General features: G+C 36.4%; 1 protein-coding gene across 2 annotated transcripts in view; it reads left to right on the forward strand.

The window, feature by feature from the left end:
* The window catches only part of OSBPL9 (oxysterol binding protein like 9), a 167,928-nt gene that overhangs the window by 81,406 nt on the left and 64,860 nt on the right, over nucleotides 1–21,662 (forward strand). For both annotated transcript variants that reach the window (XM_068539862.1, XM_068539864.1), the window contains exon 4: nucleotides 12,969–13,045. In XM_068539862.1, coding sequence (XP_068395963.1) covers nucleotides 12,969–13,045 — 77 coding nt within the window. The remainder of the gene's footprint in view (nucleotides 1–12,968; nucleotides 13,046–21,662) is intronic.

The raw sequence follows: 21,662 nt of genomic DNA on the forward strand, positions 1-21,662 counted from the left end.
TTATTTTCTCTGTTTGTGAGTCTGTTTCTGTTTTGTAAATAAGTTCATTTGTGTCATATTTTAGAGCCCACATATAAGCAATATCACATGGTATTTGTCTTTCTCTTTCTGATTTACTTTACTTAGTATGATGATCTTTAGGTCCATCCATGTTACTGCAAATGACATTATTTCATTCTTTCTTAATAGCTGAATAGTATTCCACTGTGAATATACCACACCTTCTTTATCCATTCCTCTGTCGATGGACATTTAGGTTGCTTCCATGTCTTGGCTGTTGTAAATAGTGCTGCTGTGAACACTGGGGTGCATGTATCTTTTCAAATTAGAGTTTTCTTCCAGTATATACCCAGGAGTAGGATTGCTGGATCATGTGGTAACTCTATTTTTAGTTTTTTTAAGGAACTTTCATACTGTTTTCCATAGTGATAGCTCTGATTTACATTCCCACCAGCAGTGTAGGAGGGTTCCTTTTTCTCCACACCATCTCCAGCATTTATTATTTGTAGACTTTTTGATGATGGCCATTCTGACTGGTGTGAGCTGGCACCTCATTGTAGTTTTGATTTGCATTTCTCTAATAATTAGACATGTTGAGCATCTTTTCATGTGCCTGTTGGCCATGTGTATGTCTTCTTGGGAGAAATGTCTGTTTTGGTCTTCTGCCCATTTTTTGATTGGGTTATTTGTTTTTTTGGTATTGATCTGTGTGAGCTGTCTGTATATTTTGGAAATTAATTCCTTGTGGGTCGCATCATATGCAAGTATTTTCTCCCATTCTGTAGGTTGTCTTTTCATTTTGTATATGGTTTCCTTTGCTGTGCAAAAACTTGTAAGTTTGATTAGGTCCCATTTATTTATTTTTGCTTTTATTTCTATCACCTTGGGAGACTGAGCTAAGAAAACATTGGTACGATTTATGTCAGAGGATGTTTTGCCTATATTCTTTTCTAGGAGTTTTATGGTGTTTTATCTTATATTTAAGTCTTTAAGCCATTTTGAGTTTATTTTTGAGTATGGTGTGAGGGTGTATTTTAACTTCATTGATTTACAAGCGGTTGTCCAGCTTTCCCAACACCACTTGCTGAAGAGACTGTCTTTTCTCCACTGTATGTTCTTGCCTCCTTTGTCGAAGATTAATTGACCATATAGGTGTGTGGGTTTATTTCTGGGCTTTCTATTCTGTTCCAGTGATCCATATGTCTGTTTTTGTGCCCTAACCACACTTTTGATTACTGTAACTTTGTAGTATTGTCTGAAGTCTGGGAGGGTTATGCCTCCAGCTTTGTTCCTTTCCCTCAGGATAGCTTTGGCAATTTGGGGTCTTTTATGGTTCCATATAAATTTTAGGATTATTTGTTCTAGTTCTGTGAAAAATGTCATGGGTGATTTGATAGGGATCGCATTAAATCTGTAGATTGTTTTGGGTAGTATGACCATTTTAACAATATTAATTCTTCCAATGCAAGAGCAAGGGATATCTTTCCATTTCTTTGAATCATCTTCAGTTTCCTTTATCAATATTTTATAGTTCTCAGCATATAAGTCTTTTTCCTCCTTGGTCAGGTTTATTCCTAAGTATTTCATCTTTTTGATGGGATTTTAAAAGGGATTTTTGGTTTACTTTCCCTTTCTAATACTTCATTGTTAGGGTAAAGAAATGCAACAGATTTCTGTATGTTAATCTGATATCCTGCTACCTTGCTGAATTCGTTTATCAGTTCTAATAGTTTTTGTGTGGAGTCTTTAGGGTTTTCTGTATATAGTATCATGTCATCTTCATATAATGACAGTTTTACCTCTTCCCTTCCAATTTGGATACCTTTTACTTCTTTTTCTTGTTTGATTGCTGTCCTTTGCCCATGTTTTAATCAAATTGTTGTTGTTTTGTAGATGTTCCTTATGTATTCTGGATATTAACCGCTTATCAGATATATGATTTGCAGTTATCTTCTCCTATTCTTTAGGTTGCCTTTTCTCTGTGTTGATTGTTTCCTTTGATGCACAGAAATTTTTAAGTTTGTTGTACAGTAGTCCCCCCGTGTCACGGGGATACATTCCAAGACACCCAGTGGATTCCTGAAACCGCAGATTGTACTGAACTCTATATATACTGTGTTTTTTCCTATACATTACATACCTATGATAAAGTTTAATTTATACATTAGGCACAGTAAGAGATTAACAACAATAATAACATAGAACAATTATAATGATACTGTAATAAAAGTTATATGAATGTGGCCTCTCTCAAAATATATTATGGTACTGTACTCACCTTCTTCCTTTGATGATGTGAGATGATAAAATGCCTAGTGATGAGATGAAGTGAGGTGAATGATGAAGACATTATGAAGTAACATTAGGCTACCATTGACCTGATGATACATTGGAAGGAGGATCATCTGCTTAGGGTGGATCATGGAACCATGACAAATTGATTGTTGGGTGCAAGAAGCCCATTATGTCGATGGTTGGGGATCCTGGACAGGACAAACAGGACGGTGTGAGATTTCATCAAGCTACTCAGAATGACGCACAGTTTAAAACTTATGAATTGTTTATTTCCATTTAATATTTTAGGACCTGGTTAACCAGGGGGTGGGAGCGTGGGGGAGTAACCAAAACTGCAGAAAGTGAAACTGTGGATAAAGGGGGACTACTGTAGTTCTATTTGTCTATTTTTAAATTTTATTGCCTGTGCTTTTGATATCATATTCAAGAAATCCCTGCAAATCCAATGTTCTAAAGATTTCCCCCTATGTTTTCTTCTAGGAGTTTAATAGTTTTAGGTCTTACATTTAAGTCTTTAAGACATTTTCAGGGAATTCCTTGGCAGTCCAGTGGTTAGGACTCCGTGCTTTCACTGCCATGGACCTGGGTTCAGTCCCTGGTCAGGGAACTAACATCCCACAAGATGGACAGAGTGTCAATAACTAACTAACTAAATAAATAAATAAATGAAATTTCTGTCAGTTTTTGTATATGGTAAGGGTCCATCTTCATTCTTTTGAATGTGGATATCCACTTTTTCCAGCACCATTTGTTGAAGAGACTGTCTTTTCCCCATTGTATAATCTTGGCACCCTTGTCGAAAATCATTTGCCCATACATACAAGGGTTTATTTCTGGGCTCTCCTCTGTTCCATTGGTCTATATATCTATCTTTATGCCAGCGAGCCTACAAGCCATGTGGTGTTGTACTAGAATTGGAGGTATCAATGTGAACTCATGATTTTAGATAGATAGATAGATAGGAAGTGCATGAAAAAGAATGGAGGCATGTCAAAAGGAGGAGAACTAGGACTTGTTCTGAGGCACGTGGGGCTTAAAGATGGGAAGGAGGGTAGAGTCGGTGTAAGATTCGAGGAAGGGGAAAGTATGCCATGAACAGGAAAACAATTCGTTTAGAGTGTTTAGGGGCCAATGAGAAGATGGTTTGGTTCGTATAAATGAGGCATGAAATAAAAGATGTGGAGGACCTTTACTGTTAGACAGGGAGGTTAGGTACATTCAGTAGGGTATGGGAGAATGTTGAGGTTTTTGATGGAAGCAGCCTTGCAATATAAGCTCAAATCTGAGTGAGGTGTGCAGGCTGCGTTCGAGTTAGCAGAGTTAAGCACGTGTACTACTTTTGTGGTGATGTTTTGTTTACAGGCATGAGACTGTATGAGAGCTTGAACGAGCATGTTGTCAGTAGGGATGGAAAGAAAGGGTAGAGAGAGGGACTACGTCAAGGAAGGATCTGGTGATTGTTTGCGAGGAGGTGGCAGATTTAAAGGTGATTGCTATTGGTGCCCTGATGGCAGTGAGAATGACGCCTCACGTCATGTCCCAGACATTTCTCAGTTCAGGCCTCACTCTCACAACCACTTCCTAACTGGAATGCCACCTCTATTTTTGCCGCCTTCAGTTTTCATTGTCCACAGCGCTGCCAGATTGATAATTTTAATATGCAAATTAGACCATGTCACTCTCATGCTTGAAATTCTTCAGGGGCTCCCCATTGTCATAAAGTCCACTCACACTCCTTGGGATGGGATCCTCAACTTTTGCTATTTCCTCTTCCCCTGTCAGCCTACTGTTCTAGACACATTGAAACCAGTTTCCCAGTTTTCACCCTTTTCATGCTTAAGTGCCTTTGTTAGTGTCTTTCCACTTTCAGGATGTCCTTATCTTTCTCTATTTGACAAACTAATTACTATTCTTTAATATCTAAACTCCTTAAGGAGTTCTTCCCTGATTTTTCATTCATACCCTTTGGTGGTGACATAAGCCATGTATACAGCTAAATACAAATCTGTCTTTTTTACCAGATTTTTGAGCTCCATGGAGTCAGGGATAAGTTATAAAAAATGCTCAACAGTGATGATAATAATAATTACTGCTTATTGAGCACTTACCTTATGCCATTTACCTGTCAAAGTGTTATATTTGGACTAACTCATTTGATCTCTGTAATAACCTTATGGGATAGATTCTATTACTGTCCTCATTTTACAGATGAGAACACTGAGACTTAAAAAGGTTAAGTAACTCGTTGAAAGTCGTATGGTTAATAGACAGCAAAGTTCAGAGTTGAACCTGGACGTTCTGGCTCTGGAGTCCATATTCTTTAATTTCATATGTCACAGTTGTTTACCATGATATTCTCTAAATGGTGTCTTTTGATGAACCCAAATTGTTAAGTTTGATGTAGTTAAATTTATGTCATTGTCTTTATATCTTGTTTAAGTTTTGTACCCTGTTTAAGAAGCTTTCTTCTATCCCAAAGTTATGACGATATTCTCCTGTTTTACCTTCTGGAAAATGTATTGTTTTTCTTTCATATTTAAGAATTAAGGAATCACCTGGAATTGATTTTTATGTATAGTACAAGGTAGGGTCAAGTTTCATTTTTTCCCCCCATATTGTCCTAGCACCATTTATTGAAAGATTGTTCCTTATTGTTCTTTGGAACCACACTTATCACAAACCAAGTGTCCATATATATGAGTGGGTCTGTTTCTGGGCTCTGTTCTGTTTCATTGGTTTGCTATTTATCCTAGCTCCAGTACCACTTTTTCTTAATTGTTGTAGCTTTATAGTATGTCTTTATATGTGACAGAGTAAATCCTCTAAGAATGCTTCTCCCTTTTCAAGAAAGCCTTTGCTATTCTTTACCTTTTGTACCATTTTGTCTTTGTATTGCATTGTATTGGTTTTGGTTTTTGTTTTTTTTTTGGGCCACGCTGCACGGCCTGCAGGATCTTTAGTTCCCCAACCAGGGATTGAACCCATGGCCGCGACAGTGGAAGTGTGGAGTCCTAACCACTGAACCACCAGGGAATTCCCTGTATTTGTATTTTAGAATCAGCTTGTCAAATTCCCCAAAATGCGTTTTGGACTTTTAATTTACATTGCATTTAATCTATAGATCAATTCGAATATTGTTATAGTATTGAATCTTCCAACCCATGAAACAGTATTTCTGTTTATTTATGTCTTCTTTGATTTATTATAATAATGTCTTTAAAATACAGTTTTTAAAAATTTGAAATAATCTCACACAAAAAAGTTGCAAATACAGTACAAAGAACCTTGCCCCCCGCCCCAGAACTGTTTGAAAGTAAGTTGTTAACTGGATGTCCCATCACACCTGAATGTTTTATTATTATATATTTCCGGCAAACAAGGAAGTTTTCCTGTATACACACTATGCAACCATTAAAATCAGGAAATTAACATTGATGCATTAATACCATCTAATCCTTAGACTCTATTTAGGTTTTGCCAGTTGTCCCAATAATGTCCTTTATAGAAAGAGAATCTGGTTCAAAATCACATTTTGCATTTAGCTGTCATGTCTATGTAGTCTTCTTCAGTCTGGAACAGTTCCTCAGTCTTTCCTTGACTTTTATGTCCTTGATACTTTTAAATATTATAGGCTAATTATTTTGTTGAATGTCTTTCAGTTTGTTTTTTCCTGATGTTTCTTCATGATTCAGATTATATATCTGGCCTGAATATCACAGAAGTGATTCTGTGTTTTTATCACAGAGTTTCAATTTGTCCCATAACTGATGACATTTACTGTGATAACCTGATTGAGATGGTATCTGCCAGGCTTTTGTTGTTAAATTTTGTCTTTTTCCCTTCTTAATATTTTGTGGGGAGGTATTTTGAAGCTATGCTGAATCCCATTCCTCAACAAACTTTCAATTTATGTGTATCAGTAGTAACTCATGGTTTCCTGTTTTACTCAACGGATTATAATTCTTTACTATCATTATTTATTTTAATGCTCAAATTGTCCTTGATTTGGCCAGTAGGATTTTCTTTAAGCTGACTTCTGTGTTCTCTTGACATGTTCCTATCATTCTCTGAGTATTTTCTTCCTTTCTTTCTGGCACAAAAAAGATGTTCCAGACTAATTTTCTATCTTCCCTGTCCTAGTCCCGGAATCAACCATTTTTCCAAGGAGCCTTAGTTCCTCTTAATGGAGAATAGTATTTAGAATCAATACCTGCTGCTAGGTGTACTTATTGCTGTTGGCTGTCATGGTGCCCAGGCCCTCTCAGAGCTAGGAAACATATGAATGTAATATATGTGTGTACATAAATGTGTATTCATGTCCATATTTCCATATGTATTTATTTACATAAATACTGAAAATCATGAGTTCATACTGATACCTCTATTTCCAATCTAACATCACAGAAATCATTCTGGTTTTCTCCCTTACCACTTTTGTAACTATTAATATTTTCCAACAGTGAGAAACCCTTTATATATATTTACTCATTTGATCAATCCTTCTGTATGTAATTAGTTTCCCATCATCACCCACTTCCTTGTGTGCATGTCACCCTCATTACACTCAGCCTGGTAAACCTTGTGCCAGGCTGACCCCGCCCCCGACAATGTGGACTCCTTCCTCACCTTTCTTGGGCTCTGACTCTCCATGCTGCACTTTTCAACTGTGTAGTTTCCCTCTTCATCCTGCTGGCTTTGATACTCCGTGCCAGGTTGTCCCTTGGCTTGATGTATGCCCTCCTTGTGTTGCTCAGGCTCTGATGTCCTGAGTTGACCCATTTGGTGCAATACTTTTAACTAAAACACAGAGCTCATTTGATTTTTCCCTTCTAATGCCCCCTTTCTGTTCCAGAGTTCAATCTAAAATCCCATATTGCATTTAGTTATGACAGTTCCTTGTTCTTTTCTTGTCTTTCGTGACTTTGACATTTTTGATGAGTATTAGTTATTTTGTAGATTGTCTCTCAGTTTGGGTTTATCTGATGTTTTCTCATGATTAGATTGAGATTATGTGTTTTTTGGCAAGAATACTACAGAAGTGATGCTGTTTCCTTCTCAGTGGGTCATATTGTGGGGGGGATGGTATACATCAAGAAATTTGTTGCTGGTGATGTTAACCTTGATCACTGGATTAAGGTGGTGTCTGCCAGACTTCTCCATCATAAAAGTACTGTTCTTCCCTTCATAGTTGATAAATATGTTGGGGGAGATAACTTTGAGACTCTGCTAATATCCTGTTTCTCCTCAAACTTTTGCCCACTGTTTTTAGCTATCAGTATGCCATTGGTGGATCTTGCCTGCAGTAATTATTGCTGTCGTGTTTGTCTAAAGGTGATTTAAAAATTTCTTTCATCCCTACAATACTTATGAATTGTAACTCTTCTGAAGAAAGAGCTGTGCCTTCTTCCCCATTTTTTTACTTATTCAAGTAATTTATTTACATCAATATTGCACTCTTAGATATTTATTTTATTCTATGAATTATAATTCAGTACTATCAGTTATTCTGTTGCTCACATTCTTTAGGCTTTGGTTATTGGAACTCCTTCAGGTTGGCTCCTGTTTCCTTTTGACGTGCCGCCATTCTTTTTCATGCACTTCCTATGTATGCATGTATGTATGTATCTGTCTATCTATCTAAAACCCTGAGTTCATATTGATACCTCCAATTCTAGTCCAACACCACATGGCTCATTCTAGCCTTCTCCCTTTCCTTATTTGTAATTTTTTTCCCTCAGACAGTGAGAAACCTGGTTCTCATAATCTACAATATATTCACTTGTTTGTAGTTACAGAATTGCTAAACTATACTCCTATGAAAACCAGATTTACAGTATTTGTGCAGTTTTTGTACAGTGTGTATGGTTATGTTTTGGTTTAGCCTTGCATTATCTAGTTAGAATACTGTTTTCAAAGTTAGTTGGGTTTAATTTTTTCTTCCTCATACCCTTCTTTGTGATTGACTTATTCATTTGTAATACAGTTAGGTTAATTTGTTTCTATTTATATTCTGTTCTGGGTTCCCCCTCACCATCCTGGTTGATTTAAAATTATTTATTTATGGGGGGAGTGTGTGAAATGTTACTATGGTTCTAAAGAGTCTGAGTATATAAAAACAATAAATTCAGAGAAGTGTTGCTACCTCTGTATCCCTACTAACTCATTCCTGTTTTCCCTGACTTCCATCCTTTCCCACTGTGCTTTGTAGGTAACCAGTCTCTTTAGTTTATAGTTCATCCTTCTTCTATTTATTTTGCACAAACAAGCAGATGCATGTATATTTTCTTATATCCTCTTCTTTCTTCTTTCTTCATTTAATAGTGTATCTGAAAAATCACTTAAAAGTGATCTTCCTTGTTCTCTTTTACACCTGCATTGTACTCCATGGTTTATTCAACCACCTTCCTCTGTCTGAGTATTGAGGCTCTTTCCAATATTTTGTAATTATAAGCAATGCTACAGTGAATAACCTTGTTCATATGTATTTTTATATTGTTGGATGTTGCTTGATTTTTTGCATACTCAACCAACCTTGTATTTCTGGAATACATTCAACTTCGACTTGACATTACAGTTTTATAAAGGACTTTTGCATGTCTTTTATTGCATTAGAATTGCCTTAAATTTTTTTCTCTCATAATAGTCTTGTCAGGTTAATATCCAAGTTATGTTGACCTTACGAGAGTTGGGGAGTGTTCTTCTTTTTCTATTCTCTGGAATATTTTGTGTTAGATTGGCATTATGTCTTCCTTAAATGTTTGACAGAGTGCTCTGGTGAAACTTTCTGGGCCTGGAGTTTTCTTAGTGGGATGATTTTTCAATTATTTTTATATAGAGTATTTTTTAAAATTTATTTTTATTTATTTATTTTTTGAACTTATTTATTTTTTTATGTATTTATTTTTTTGGCTGCACTGGGTCTTCATTGCTGTGCACGGGCTTTCTCTAGTTGCGGCTAGCGGGGGCTACTCTTGGTTGCAGTGTGCGGGCTTCTCATTGTGGTGAGAACCCTTGCGGGACATGGGTTCTAGGCGCGTGGGCTTCAGTAGTTGTGGCTCACGGGCTCTAGAATGCAGGCTCAGTAGTTGTGGCACATGGGCTTAGTTGCTCCACGGCATGTGGGATCTTCCCAGACCAGGACTTGAACCCATGTCCCCTGCATTGGCAGGTGGATTCTTAACCACTGCACCACCAGGGAAGCCCTATATAGAGTATTTTTGATCTACCAAGGGCACTTTCCTGTGGTCTCATCTAATAGTTACAGAACTATCCAAATTTTAAAATTTCTTCTTGTGGAAGTTTTGGTAGGCTGTATTGTAAAGAAAATTTTCCATTTAATTAAATTTTTCATTTTTATCATCATGGAGTTATTCATAACATTCTCTTATAAACTTCTGAAGGTGTGCATCTGTTGTGATGTCCTCTTTCTCATTCATGATGTTAATGACCTGAGTCACCTCCTCCTATCAGTCTTGCTAGAAGTTCATCAATTTCATTAGTATTTCAGGTAACCAACTTTAGGCTTTATCGATCTATCTTATTGTTAGCTCTCTACTTGATTGATTTATGTTCCTTATCATTTCCTTTCTACTTATTTTGAATTTAATTTCCTGTTATTTCAACCTTTTTGCTTTTCTAAATGTATGCATTTAAGGCTATAAATTTCCCTTTATGCACTGCTTTAAAGTGCATCCAACAGTTATCAATATGTCATGTTTTCACTTATGCAGTTTCAAATATTTTCTGATTTCTAGTGAGATATTTTTCTTTGACCAATAGATTATTTAGTGGTTTTTAAAAACTGTTTTCCAAATACCTGAGTATTTTCTAATTTATATTTTTATAGCTGATTTCTAGCTTACATTTTCACTGCTAATATACTGTGTGTGATTTAACTTCTTTGAAATTTGTTAAGACTTGTTTAGGGTCCATTATGTGGTCAATTTTTTGAAATAGTTTGTGAGTGCTAGAAAAGAATGTCTATTTTACACTTTGTGTGCACAGTGTTCTGTATATGCCCATTGGATTAAGTTTATTCATCAGGGATTGTTCAGATCTTCTAGTTTCTTACTAATTTTTCTGTCTGCTTGATCTATTGGTTAATGAGAGAGGTGTTAAAAACATGTATGTATATATTTCATGTTATTTTAGTTACATATAAATTTATATTTATATCTTCCTGATTAATTGAACACTTGTATTTACAAAGTGAGCCTCTTGAAGACTTTTTGTGATAATGTCTATTTTATGTGATTTAAATAACATCACCTTTTGGGAGCTAGTGTTTCTATGGTATATCTTTTTCTATACTCTTATTTTCAATATTTCTGTACCCTTATATTTAATAAGTATCTCTTGTAAGCATCATATAAAATCTTGTTTAAAAACCTTTCTTTTTTAGTTGGAGCATTTACTTCATTTACATTTAATTTAATTATTGATGTTTTTAGGCTTAAAAATTTACCATTTTACCATCTTTCCTTTTTGTCTTACATATTCTGTTTCTTTTTTATCCTTTTTGTCAATTTTTGGATTATTTTTTATTATTGGATTGTAAAATTTTATTATCTTGGAAGTTAAACACTTAAAAAAAAACCCTTTCAGTGATTACTCTAAAAATTATGACAAAATCCCTCAGTTGTCAAAATCAAACGTTAATTGGTAATTTTATCTTCTTTCCAAACAATGTAAGAACCTTAGAATTCTTTAACTCCATTTCCCCTTTCCCAGTCTATTTGCAGTTGTTTTGCATTTTAATTTTGTATGCATTTATTTAAAACCTCACAAGATATTATCATTTTATGTAGTCAATATTCACGTAGTTTTACCCATGTACTTATCATTTTTGTTACTCTACATTTTTTCCTGCTTCTACCACTTTCCATTAGACATTATTCTCTATGCATGGAGTATACCTTTACAAATTTTCTTTAATAAATATATGCTGGTGACAAATTCTCTGATTTTTGTTTGTCTGAAAATGACTTTATTTCATCTTAATTCCTGAAAGATATTTTTCAGTAAATTCTAGATTGGAGGTTATTTTCTTTTAGCCATTAAGTATAGTACCGTCTTGTCTTCTGGTCCCCATTGTTTCTCTTGAGACCTAGCACAATTTAATTGTCGCTTTTTTGAAAGTAATCTGTCCTTTCTCTCTCTGTTCCCTGACCCCCACCCCCATCGTGACTATTTTTAAGATATTTCCTCTATCTTTGGTTTGCAGTAAATTTTGCTGGGATGTGCCTAGCTGTGGGGTTTTGTTTGTTTGTTTGTTTTTGATTTATTCTGCTTAGAATTCTTAGGACTTCTGAAATCTGTGGCTTAATGCCTTTCATCTGTTTTGAAAAATTCTTAGCCAAATAGTGTTTCTATTCCATTCTCTCTTTTGTCTCTTTTTGGTATTCCAATCCCATGCACATTACACCCTCTTACTCTCTATGTTGCTCTCCCTTTCTTCTATATTTTCTATCTCTTTGACTCATTGTCTTTTGTTCTGAAGAGTTTCTTCCTACCTCTCTTCCAGTTCTCTCATGGTTTCTTTAGTTGATTTAATCTGCTGTAAGACTCATCCATTGAGTTACTTTTGCTTATTATGTTTTTCAATTTTACAATTTATATTCAATTATTTTAAAAACCTATATCATTTATAAAATGGTTTCTAAGTCTCTGTCAAAGTTTTCAGTCTTTTGTTGAATGTATTAAGCATAGTTACTTTTAAAGTGCGGGATTGTTTGTTCAGATATCTGGAGCTCTTGTTCATATGTTTCTATTGTCATTTGATTCTCATTTATGTGTGATTGTCTCCTTGTATATCTTTGGTTATCTTTGCTTATGTGCTAGACATTGTATTTAAAATTGTTTCTAGAAATAATTTGGCAGCTGAGATTATGTTATCTTTCTACAGAAAAGATTTTCATTTGCTTTTGCTAGCTAGGTGCTTAGAGTCACTAAAACCCTGGGGTAGTTTTAATCCATTTCAGGCATCAAGATTTTTCTGACCACCCACATGACTGAGCAATTATTTTAATTCTGTTTTATTCTTAATTCTAAGGTGCAGCACTTTGAGGTCCCAATCAAAACTTGAGCTATTTGCCAGAGCCACCACTCTTGGTGGGCCCTGGCCTCCAACTTTTGGCCTGATAAGACTTTTTTTTTTTTAATAGAGTTTATTTTTTAGAGTAGTTTTAAGTTCACAGAAGAATTGAGCAGAAGGTACATGGAGTTCCCATATGCCCCCTGCCCACACATACTGACAAGGCTTTTAAGAAATTACTCAATCTACAACTCCTCTCCTGGAATGTACAATGCCTCCAGGAGGAAAGTGGCCCTATATACCAGGCCTATCTTCTAGATGTTTGTCTTTTCCTAGATTTTGGCCTGTTAATTCTTTACTACCTTGTTGTTTTCTGATGCCTTCAAAACAGTTATTTTTAATAATTATTTTAGCTTTTCTGATTATTCTCAGTGGGAAGGTAGCCTGCTATTATTGAACACATTTATTCCCTTTGATATAAATGGCTGTATTTTTGGAAAGGATAGAAAGATAAATCTATTAAGGAAATGGCACAACCAGAAACCTTTTCTATTAGCATCATGGTTTAAAATTTTTGCTTCCAAATATGGAGATATATTGTAGAAATTAAGGTTTTAATTTTTATAAACTTTTATTCCAGCTCGTGATGCTGATGAACGAGAGAAGTGGATCCATGCCTTAGAAGAAACTATTCTTCGACATACTCTTCAGCTTCAAGTAAGAGTCTTTACATGGCTTCTGGATAGTGCAGTAGGTTTTTTTTTGTTTGTTTTCTTTTTTTTTTTAAAATAACTGATAGGATGTAAGGAAAACTTTTAATTTCTGAGTTGTTTATTTTTGCCTTTACAGTGTTATAATATGTAGTAAAGTTATAGTCATTTTTTTCTGCTTAAAATACTGATTTTTGTCTAGAAACAAGACAGTGCAAGGCAATGCTGAAAGTGAAATGCTATGTTAAAATTAAAATGTGCCAAGTTCATTTTTAAAATTTAGTATCTATAGTTGGTTATTGGTATAGCCAAATTATATAATAATGCACAATAATAGATAAGTGCTGAGAAGTTGACCTACTTTTCTTGTTACAGGATTTGGCAGTTACCATGTGTGTTGGGTAGTACTCTTAGGGATGCAAGTGAAAGAAAAATCCCAAACTGGTTTAAAAGAAAAAAGCACATCTAGCTTGGGTGTGGTTTGAAGTAGGCATTTAAACAATGTCATGAGGACCAAGATCCCTCATCTCTATTTCTAGGTCTTAGTTCTTCTGGGTTGGCTTCATTTTTAGATAGGTTCTCCCTTTGTGGTAGTAAGATGGTTGCAGCAATTTCAGCCTCCCATTGGTGGAACTGCAAATCTATAGGAGGCTATTGCTCTTTCTGGATTAAGAGGATTAGTGCTGATACCTCAGCTTCAATCACTTTCCCGGTCCTGACCAATCACAATTTCATAGCCATATGTTCTTCCTCTGGAAATGGGATGTTATCTGCTTCATCAGAAACATGTAGCTTATAGAGTAGAAGGTGGTCCCCCCAACCCCCTTGCCCCCAAGCAAAGTCAGAATAGGGAAAAAAAGATCCTAGGTAACAAAAACAACAAATGTCTACTCTACCATACTAAAGATAGTTTTCTATGTTTATTCTCCACTGAAAGAGCTTATATTGTGGCATATAGAGAGGATTTTATTTTATTTTGATTTACAGGATTGAATCCTAGAAAGCTGATGTTTTATAGTCCTTTATCTCTACTTAACTTGTCCAGGAATTGGCTTGATTAGACAAGTTAGTATAGGACATCCCAGGTCCTATAGTGAACTCCCCATCACTTTGAAAGTTATTCAAACAGAGGCTTAAAAAACATTACATGAGGAAGTTGTTATTAAGAGACTGTAAGAAATGAATATGGAGTTGAACTAGGAGATCTGTAAGTTACTCTGTGAGCTATGCTTTTTAAAAGCAACTTCATAATTTCTATGAAGAAGTTCTATGAATTCATTTTAATGAATTTCTTCATAAGTTTCTTTTTAATTTAGGCTGTTTTATAAATGACTAGCATCATTTTAGCAAATTTGTGATCCAGTGAGAAGATAAGTATTTTAAGATTCAGATTAGACTGAATGTGGCAGATGAGATTCCCTCCACAGTTGGTTAGACTGATATTCAAGTCTCTATGTGATCTATTCTCAGACTGCCTTTCTGGACATTTCCACCACTGTACCCCTACATAAACCTACTAGAGTGCTGCCGTTTACTTGCTTTCCTCTGAACACATCTTTTCATTTCTGGTCTCTACATTCTTGTACATGATGCTCCGTCTCTCTGTAATGCCATCTGCCTCCACTCTGCCTTTGCATTCTGCCTCTTTTCTTCAAAGCCCAGTTCAGAACTGACCTCTTATGTGGAGCTTCCCCTGACCAACTCCTCCTCCTCCACCCCCCAAACTCAGTGATCTCTTTCCTTTGAATGTCATACTCGTTGCACAGTTCACTGAGTCCTTACCATATTCTTCTTATCATCCTTTAAAGTATATATAATTCGCACCTCGTCGGTTAGGATGCAGACTCCTTAAGGTCAGGTACTTAATTTGATCCAATTTTGGAATATATGAGCTTTTGCTTTGAAGAGAATTTACATGTCTTTGGGAATAACAAGAAGAAAAAGATAACTTTGGGAAGTCTTAGACTCTGATAGCTTTGCTATTTTAAAATACATGTAATAAAAAGAGTTATTTATATATATATATATTTTTTCTGAAGTTAATACATGCAGAAGATGGGACATTTAGAAGTATGTAATTAAATGTTAATTTGATTGGCAGAAAAAGTAAAGATTTTCTTCCCAGAGCTGGTGAAGTATGGTGAAGGACTTGACTCTGGAACCAGAATGTCTTGGTTTGTATCCCAGTGCCACCACTTATTCTTGACATTACTCTGAGTTCCAATGTCCTCATCTATAAAATGAAGATAATAAAAGTACCTAATTTACAGGGTTGTTTTGATGATTAAATGAGTTAAATGTAAATTTGTTGAAATAATGCCTAGCTATAGTAATAACTTGGCAAATTTTTAGCCATTACTAATGCAACTACTACTCTTACCATTCCCACCCCCTGTACATTCTAAATGGTGCTCTCAATGGCATTCTAAATGGTGCTCGATAAATGTTAGTTAAATAAAGAAGTAATTGAAGGAATTAATGAACAAACAAATGATGTATAGATTGCTTTTATATTGCTCTTTATTGAGAACTTTGAGATGTATTGTTTCCCCTAGCCTCATTAGATTTTATTTTTGTATCATGTAGGAAAATAGATGTGTTTTGATTTTCTCCCTTGAAGCCCTTTGTTTCCCAAAGGAAATGATTGCAATATAGATGTGTCACTTCCTCCACAGGTAAAATGGTATGAAATAGCCAGTTACTTGGGGTTCCTACAACAAAGGAAAATTCCCCTAAGGAATGTTGCCAATGTTGTTGCTATTACTGAGAGGGCAGACAAATTTCTGGCTCCTAAATTGGAATTTAGAATTCAAGGATTCACTTTTTTAAATAAATTTTGTTGTAATAGTGGTGGCCTGTCTATCTTGAACTCTTGGGAAACAACTAAAAACAAATGATCCAATTTTATAGATGCTAAAGATTATTCCTTTAACTGCCAAAAATTTATTTTAACTGTGTTTTTATGGAAATCTTTTAGAACTTATATTTTCCTGCCTTCTCTTTATAAAAATAAAGTTTAAAACTTAAAAAAAAATAGTGCATGCTCAATTCAGAACATATAGAGAATACAGAAAACTTATTTATTTGGTAAATATTTATCAGACACTTAATGTGTTCCATGCACTCTACTAGTTGTAGAGAATATAATTGTGAATAAATGACATATTGTCCTTGTCTTTATGGAGCTCAGCCTAGTATAAAGAAGAAAATAAAAATCATGGGAATTGAATTTTTAAAAAACTACAGTAAAACTACATTTATAGGATGTCATAAGTAAGTCACGCTTCCAAAAAAAATTTAGCTATGTAGAAGTATATAAAATAAAAGCAATAGTTCTTCCTACACCGCTTCTTTAGAGGAAAAACATAGAGTTCCAGTTTGTTAACATCCTAATCCTAATGTAAAGTTAGTGTGCCTAAAAGCTGGAGCATTTTAAATGAAGAGTAATCACACAATACAAAGCCGTTTTATCCATCGTGTGGCAACGAGCTCTGCACTTCTAACCAGTTTGGGCAACTCACATGGTTTTAATGAAACTTGTAAGTTGTTTCAGAAGAAAGTTAAGTGACCAATGCAGAATTTAACTGTAAAAATTAAGGCAGTAACACCTTTCTCATATAATTTAAAAATTGGATGGTACTAAAAGGCTTATAACAGAAAAACATTAGCCTTCTGCCCCTCTGCTTTCTCTGTTCTCCTTGTTAGACTCCCCATTTTCAACCTTTTTAGCTGTGTATACTGCTATTTTTGTAGCATAGTACCTGGCATTTCATTCATTCATTAGACATTTATTAGGCAGTTAATACATGCCAGTCTCTGTGTGAGGAGATACTAAAGATACAGTGATGAATAAGCAGTACACTATCATAATCATTGTGGGGTTGCGTAGAGGGTATTCATTCCTAACCTTGAACCAAATATTTTGTTTGTTTGTTTGTTTCATAATGCATTGAGAATTGCAAGTAATTTATACAGAAACTTCTGGAACATGGTGGTCCTGATCACAAGTTAGGGACTGCTTCTACTGTATGCCAAATGGTATATTTATTCCATCTGGCTAAATTTTCTATGTGAAAACTTATTGGCTGACTTTAACTTTGAGACTTCTGGGTACTGGTCAGACAAAATAGTGGAGCTACATATCCTGCTTCCAAGAGTTGTCTTTTAATGTTGTCTGCTCTAATCATTTGGCCTAAGTTGCTAGGCAAATTCCTAGGGAAACTATGAGTTTTTTTCCCCTACTTTTGCTTCTTCTTTTCTTCTATTGTAATCAAAAGTATTTGTCATCTATCTCTAAAATGACATCAGAGTAGAATGTGATTTATAGGTAAACATTACTGGACTCTCTAGCAGAAATAATATTTTTGAAAGTAGTACATAAATTCTGTATAGTTAAAATGTTCTTTTCATCTTAATAGCTATAGGTAAAGTTGGCCTATTTTTTAGTCAATAGATTTCCTGTCATTTTTAAAGATCCCCCCTCACCCTGAACCTTAGTGTTTTGATTTTTCTTAGATTGTGTTTTATACATTTTTTTGTGAGATGCAGCAAGAGGGAAATTTGGAGGTGTGTGTGTTTTTTTTTTAAAGGTTTTCTTGTTTTGTATTTGTTTTTCAATCTTTTCCTCCAGGTTTATTGAGGATAATTTGACATAGATCACTGTATAAGTTTAAAGTATACAACATGATAATTTTTTAAAATAAATTTATTTATTTTATTTTATTTTTGGCTGTGTTGTGTCTTCGTTGCTGCACACGGTGAGTGGAGACTACTCTTCATGGCGGTGTGCGGGCTTCTCATTGAGGTGGCTTCTCTTGTTGCAGAGCATGGGCTCTAGGCATGTGGGCTTCAGTAGTTGTGGCATGTGGGCTCTGTATTTATGGCATGCGGGCTCTAGAGCACAGGCTCAGTAGTTGTAGAGCACGGGCTTAGTTGCTCCACAGCATGTGGGATCTTCCCGGACCAGGGCTCGAACCCGTGTCCCCTGCATTGGCATGAGGATTCCTAACCACTGCGCCACCAGGGAAGTCCCCAATGATGTTTTTTATACTTCTTAATCACTATATTCCATTCTTCTCTTGAACAACAAAAAAAATTAAGTATCAATTTAATTTAATCGCTTAGTAGCTTTAGTTATGTAGTTTGAAGATAAGTATTGAAGACCACTTTGATACATGGGTTGGAAATCAGTTGTCATATATGACTTTAAGGCATTGGTCACTTAATTTTCTTCTAAAACAACTTGTAGATTTCCTTAAAAACACTTGAGTGGGGGCTTCCCTGGTGGCGCAGTGGTTGAGAATCTGCCTGCCAATGCAGGGGACACGGGTTCGAGCCCTGGTCTGGGAAGATCCCACATGCCGCAGAGCGACTAGGCCCGTGAGCCACAATTGCTGAGCCTGTGCGTCTGGAGCCTGTGCTCCACAACAAGAGAGGCCGCAATAGTGAGAGGCCCGCGCACCGCGATGAAGAGTGGCCCCCACTTGCCGCAACTAGAGAAAGCCCTCGCACAGAAACGAAGACCCAACACAGCCATAAATAAATAAATAAATAAAATTAAAAAAAAAATAACACTTGAGTGTTTTTAAACATAAATTTGAGTTTTTTTCAACACAAATTTGCTTAGAAGTCCTATAGTTTCTTGGGATAAAATGGGTATGTTGCCTTGTATTGTTTAATTACTTTTCATTTTAAATGCTACATCTTTTGTGCACACTAACTTTACACTAGGATTAGGAAAATGAGAATTATATGTCTGTAACACAGTTATCTCTAATATGAAACCGTGAAAAGGTAGACTCTGGACTGTAGCTGTATTATTAAGAGACTGTCATAAGTCATATTCTCTATTGCCATACCAGTCTTAACACTTAAATCTATCGAAAGAAACCCTAATTATAATTGGTTCCACTAAATTTTTACTAGGACTTAACTATTTACACTACACTGTCAAAAATGATAGTGCCTTAGATTTTGAAGCTACTGACCTGTGGTGATGATGATGATGATGATGATGATGATGATGATGATGATGGAAGATGTGGAGGACACTTTAAAAAAAATCTGATACTTTGGTATGTACTGTGTTTTTTTAAAAATAAATTTATTTATTTTTTGGCTGCATTGGGTCTTCGTTGCTGTGTGCGGGCTTTCTCTAGCTGCGGCGAGCGGGGTCTACTCTTTGTTGCGGTGTGCGGGCTTCTCATTGCGGTGGCTTTACTTTGCTGCGGAGCACAGGCTCTAGGCATGCGGGCTGCAGTAGTTGCGGCACGTGAGCTCAGTAATTGTGTGGCTCGTGGGCTCTAGAGCGCAGGTTCAGTAGTTGTGGTGCAGGGGGCTCAGTTGCTCCACAGCATGTGGGATCTTCCCGGACCAGGGATCGAACCCGTGTTGCCTGCATTGGCGGGCGGATTCTTAACCACTGCGCCACCAGGGAAGTCCCGGTGTGTATTGTTAAATACAAAGTCCTTGATTACCCCATGGGTCTTTCTGTCTTGTTGTGGAGTGAGAAAGAACACATGAAAATCACATGAAAGAACTGGTAAGCAGGAATTACATAAATTAGTATTATGTCTCTTACAGGGTCAATTAGTACAATATATAGACTTTTTTGCCCCTTGGCCTGGAGAACTGTTTGATCAGCCAATATTGAATTAAGCCCTCTGAGCTGCTCTGGCACAAAATTAACCGCTAGAAAAGCAGATATTATAGGAAAAATGTAAAGGGTATTAGTGGAGGTTCTTAGACATTGACCTTGTCCATCTGGCAAAATTAATGTATTTTTCTCCATCACTGCTTATAGTTTAATTGATGCTTATCATAGAATTGATGTTTATTTTCAGACTCTGTTACCATAGGAAATCCATTATTGAGCACCTAATATGTGCCAGGCATTTGGCTAAATTGAGGCTTTGATGAACAAAATCAGATAGATCCTTGCCTCTTTACCTCTTACAGTCTAGTGGTGAACATAAAACATTAAAGTATGCAGATAGATAGAAAACCTTCAAGTTGCAAACTTTCAAAGATGCAAACGTGTATTCCATCAACATCAGTCGTGAGTGAAATCGCAGTTTACCCTCTGTCTCCTATTGCTGAAGATCCTTCAGCTCTACCATCTCCCAGCTCCTCTCCCTCCTCCAGTCAGTAACTCTTCTTGCCTGTTCACTCAATGCCAGCCCTTGTATGCCAGCTGTTGTACTGTACTACTGTACTTTTCAAGTTACTGTACTGTAAGATTAAAAATGTTTTCTTTATTTTTTGTGTTTGTTTTTTATGTATTATTTGTGTGAAAAATATTATAAACCTATTACAGTACAGTACTATATAGCCGATTGTGTTATTTGGGTACCTAGGCCAACTTTGTTGGACTTACGAACAAATTGGACTTGCAAACGTTCTCAGAATGGAACTCGTTCATATGTAGGGGACTTACTGGGGCTGTAATAAGTTTTATAAAGGAGGGTTGCATGGGCTATGAGAGCATAAAATAGGAAGAATTCACATAGGCAGGGAGGAAATGATGATGAGTAGAAGTAAATTAAGTGAAGGGTGGGGATTGGGATTTCCCTGGTGGTGTAGTGGTTAAGACTCCGAGCTCCCAATGCCTAGGGCCCGGGTTTGATCCCTGTTCAGGGAACTAGATCCCACATGCCGCAAGGAAGAGTTCGCATGCCGCAACTAAGGAACCCACCTGCCGCAACTAAGACCCGGCACAACCAAATAAATAAATATTAAAAGTAAAAGAAAGTGAGGGATTAGCTTCAAGGGGACAGTGTAATAGACAAAAGTAACCACAGGGGCCATGTGCCAAGGCCCTGAGGTTAGAAGGTCCAAGGCAAATTGAAGAAACATGAAAAAGGCCATTGTGTGGAGTGCAGAAAATGAGGGAGTGGAAGGTGTTAAGATGGGGTGAGGGGCAGGTAGGGCTAAACCTTGCCCACCATTGCTGAATGCTGAGTTGTATCCTAAGCACAATGGAAAGCAGTTGAAGTTCTTGAATGGGGCGGAATGGGGCGGGATGGGGCGGGGCGGGGCGGGGCGAGATGGGAGTAATGATTTAGGTTTTGGAAACTGACTACTGTGGCCATAGTGTTGAGGACGAATTGCAGGAGCTTTAAGAAGCAGGAATACTTTACTAAGGAGATTGTTGCAAGAGGCTGGGACCTGTAATTGAGTGGTGGTGATGGAGAGAGGTAGAACTGAGATTGTATTCAGGAGGTAAAAATGGCAGAACGTGGTGATGGATTGAATGTGGAATGAGGAAAGTGTCAAGGACTGCCAGGTTTATGGCTCGCATATCGAGTGGATGGTAGTGGTTTTCATTTACTGATACAGGGAGGACTGGAAGAGGACCCGGCTTTTGAGGAAGGGGGTGCGGGAAAAAGAGAGTGCATTTGGCATTGGACGTTTTGAAAAAAATTGCATAAAACAAACTTAAGGGATCTTTAACACAGTGCAGCAAGCATCTATTGAGCCTTTTGTGCAGTGTACAATGTGCTAGTTGTAGGGGCTACCAGTAGAGCTACAAAAATTAGATGCTTAGTTTAGTAGAATTACAGGTATATAAATAACCATAAGGAAAAAATAGTAAAAGCAGAAGTTAATTGTCCTCCAGGTCAGTA

Source organism: Eschrichtius robustus, chromosome 3 (assembly GCF_028021215.1).
Source record: "Eschrichtius robustus isolate mEscRob2 chromosome 3, mEscRob2.pri, whole genome shotgun sequence".
Lineage (NCBI taxonomy): Eukaryota > Metazoa > Chordata > Mammalia > Artiodactyla > Eschrichtiidae > Eschrichtius > Eschrichtius robustus.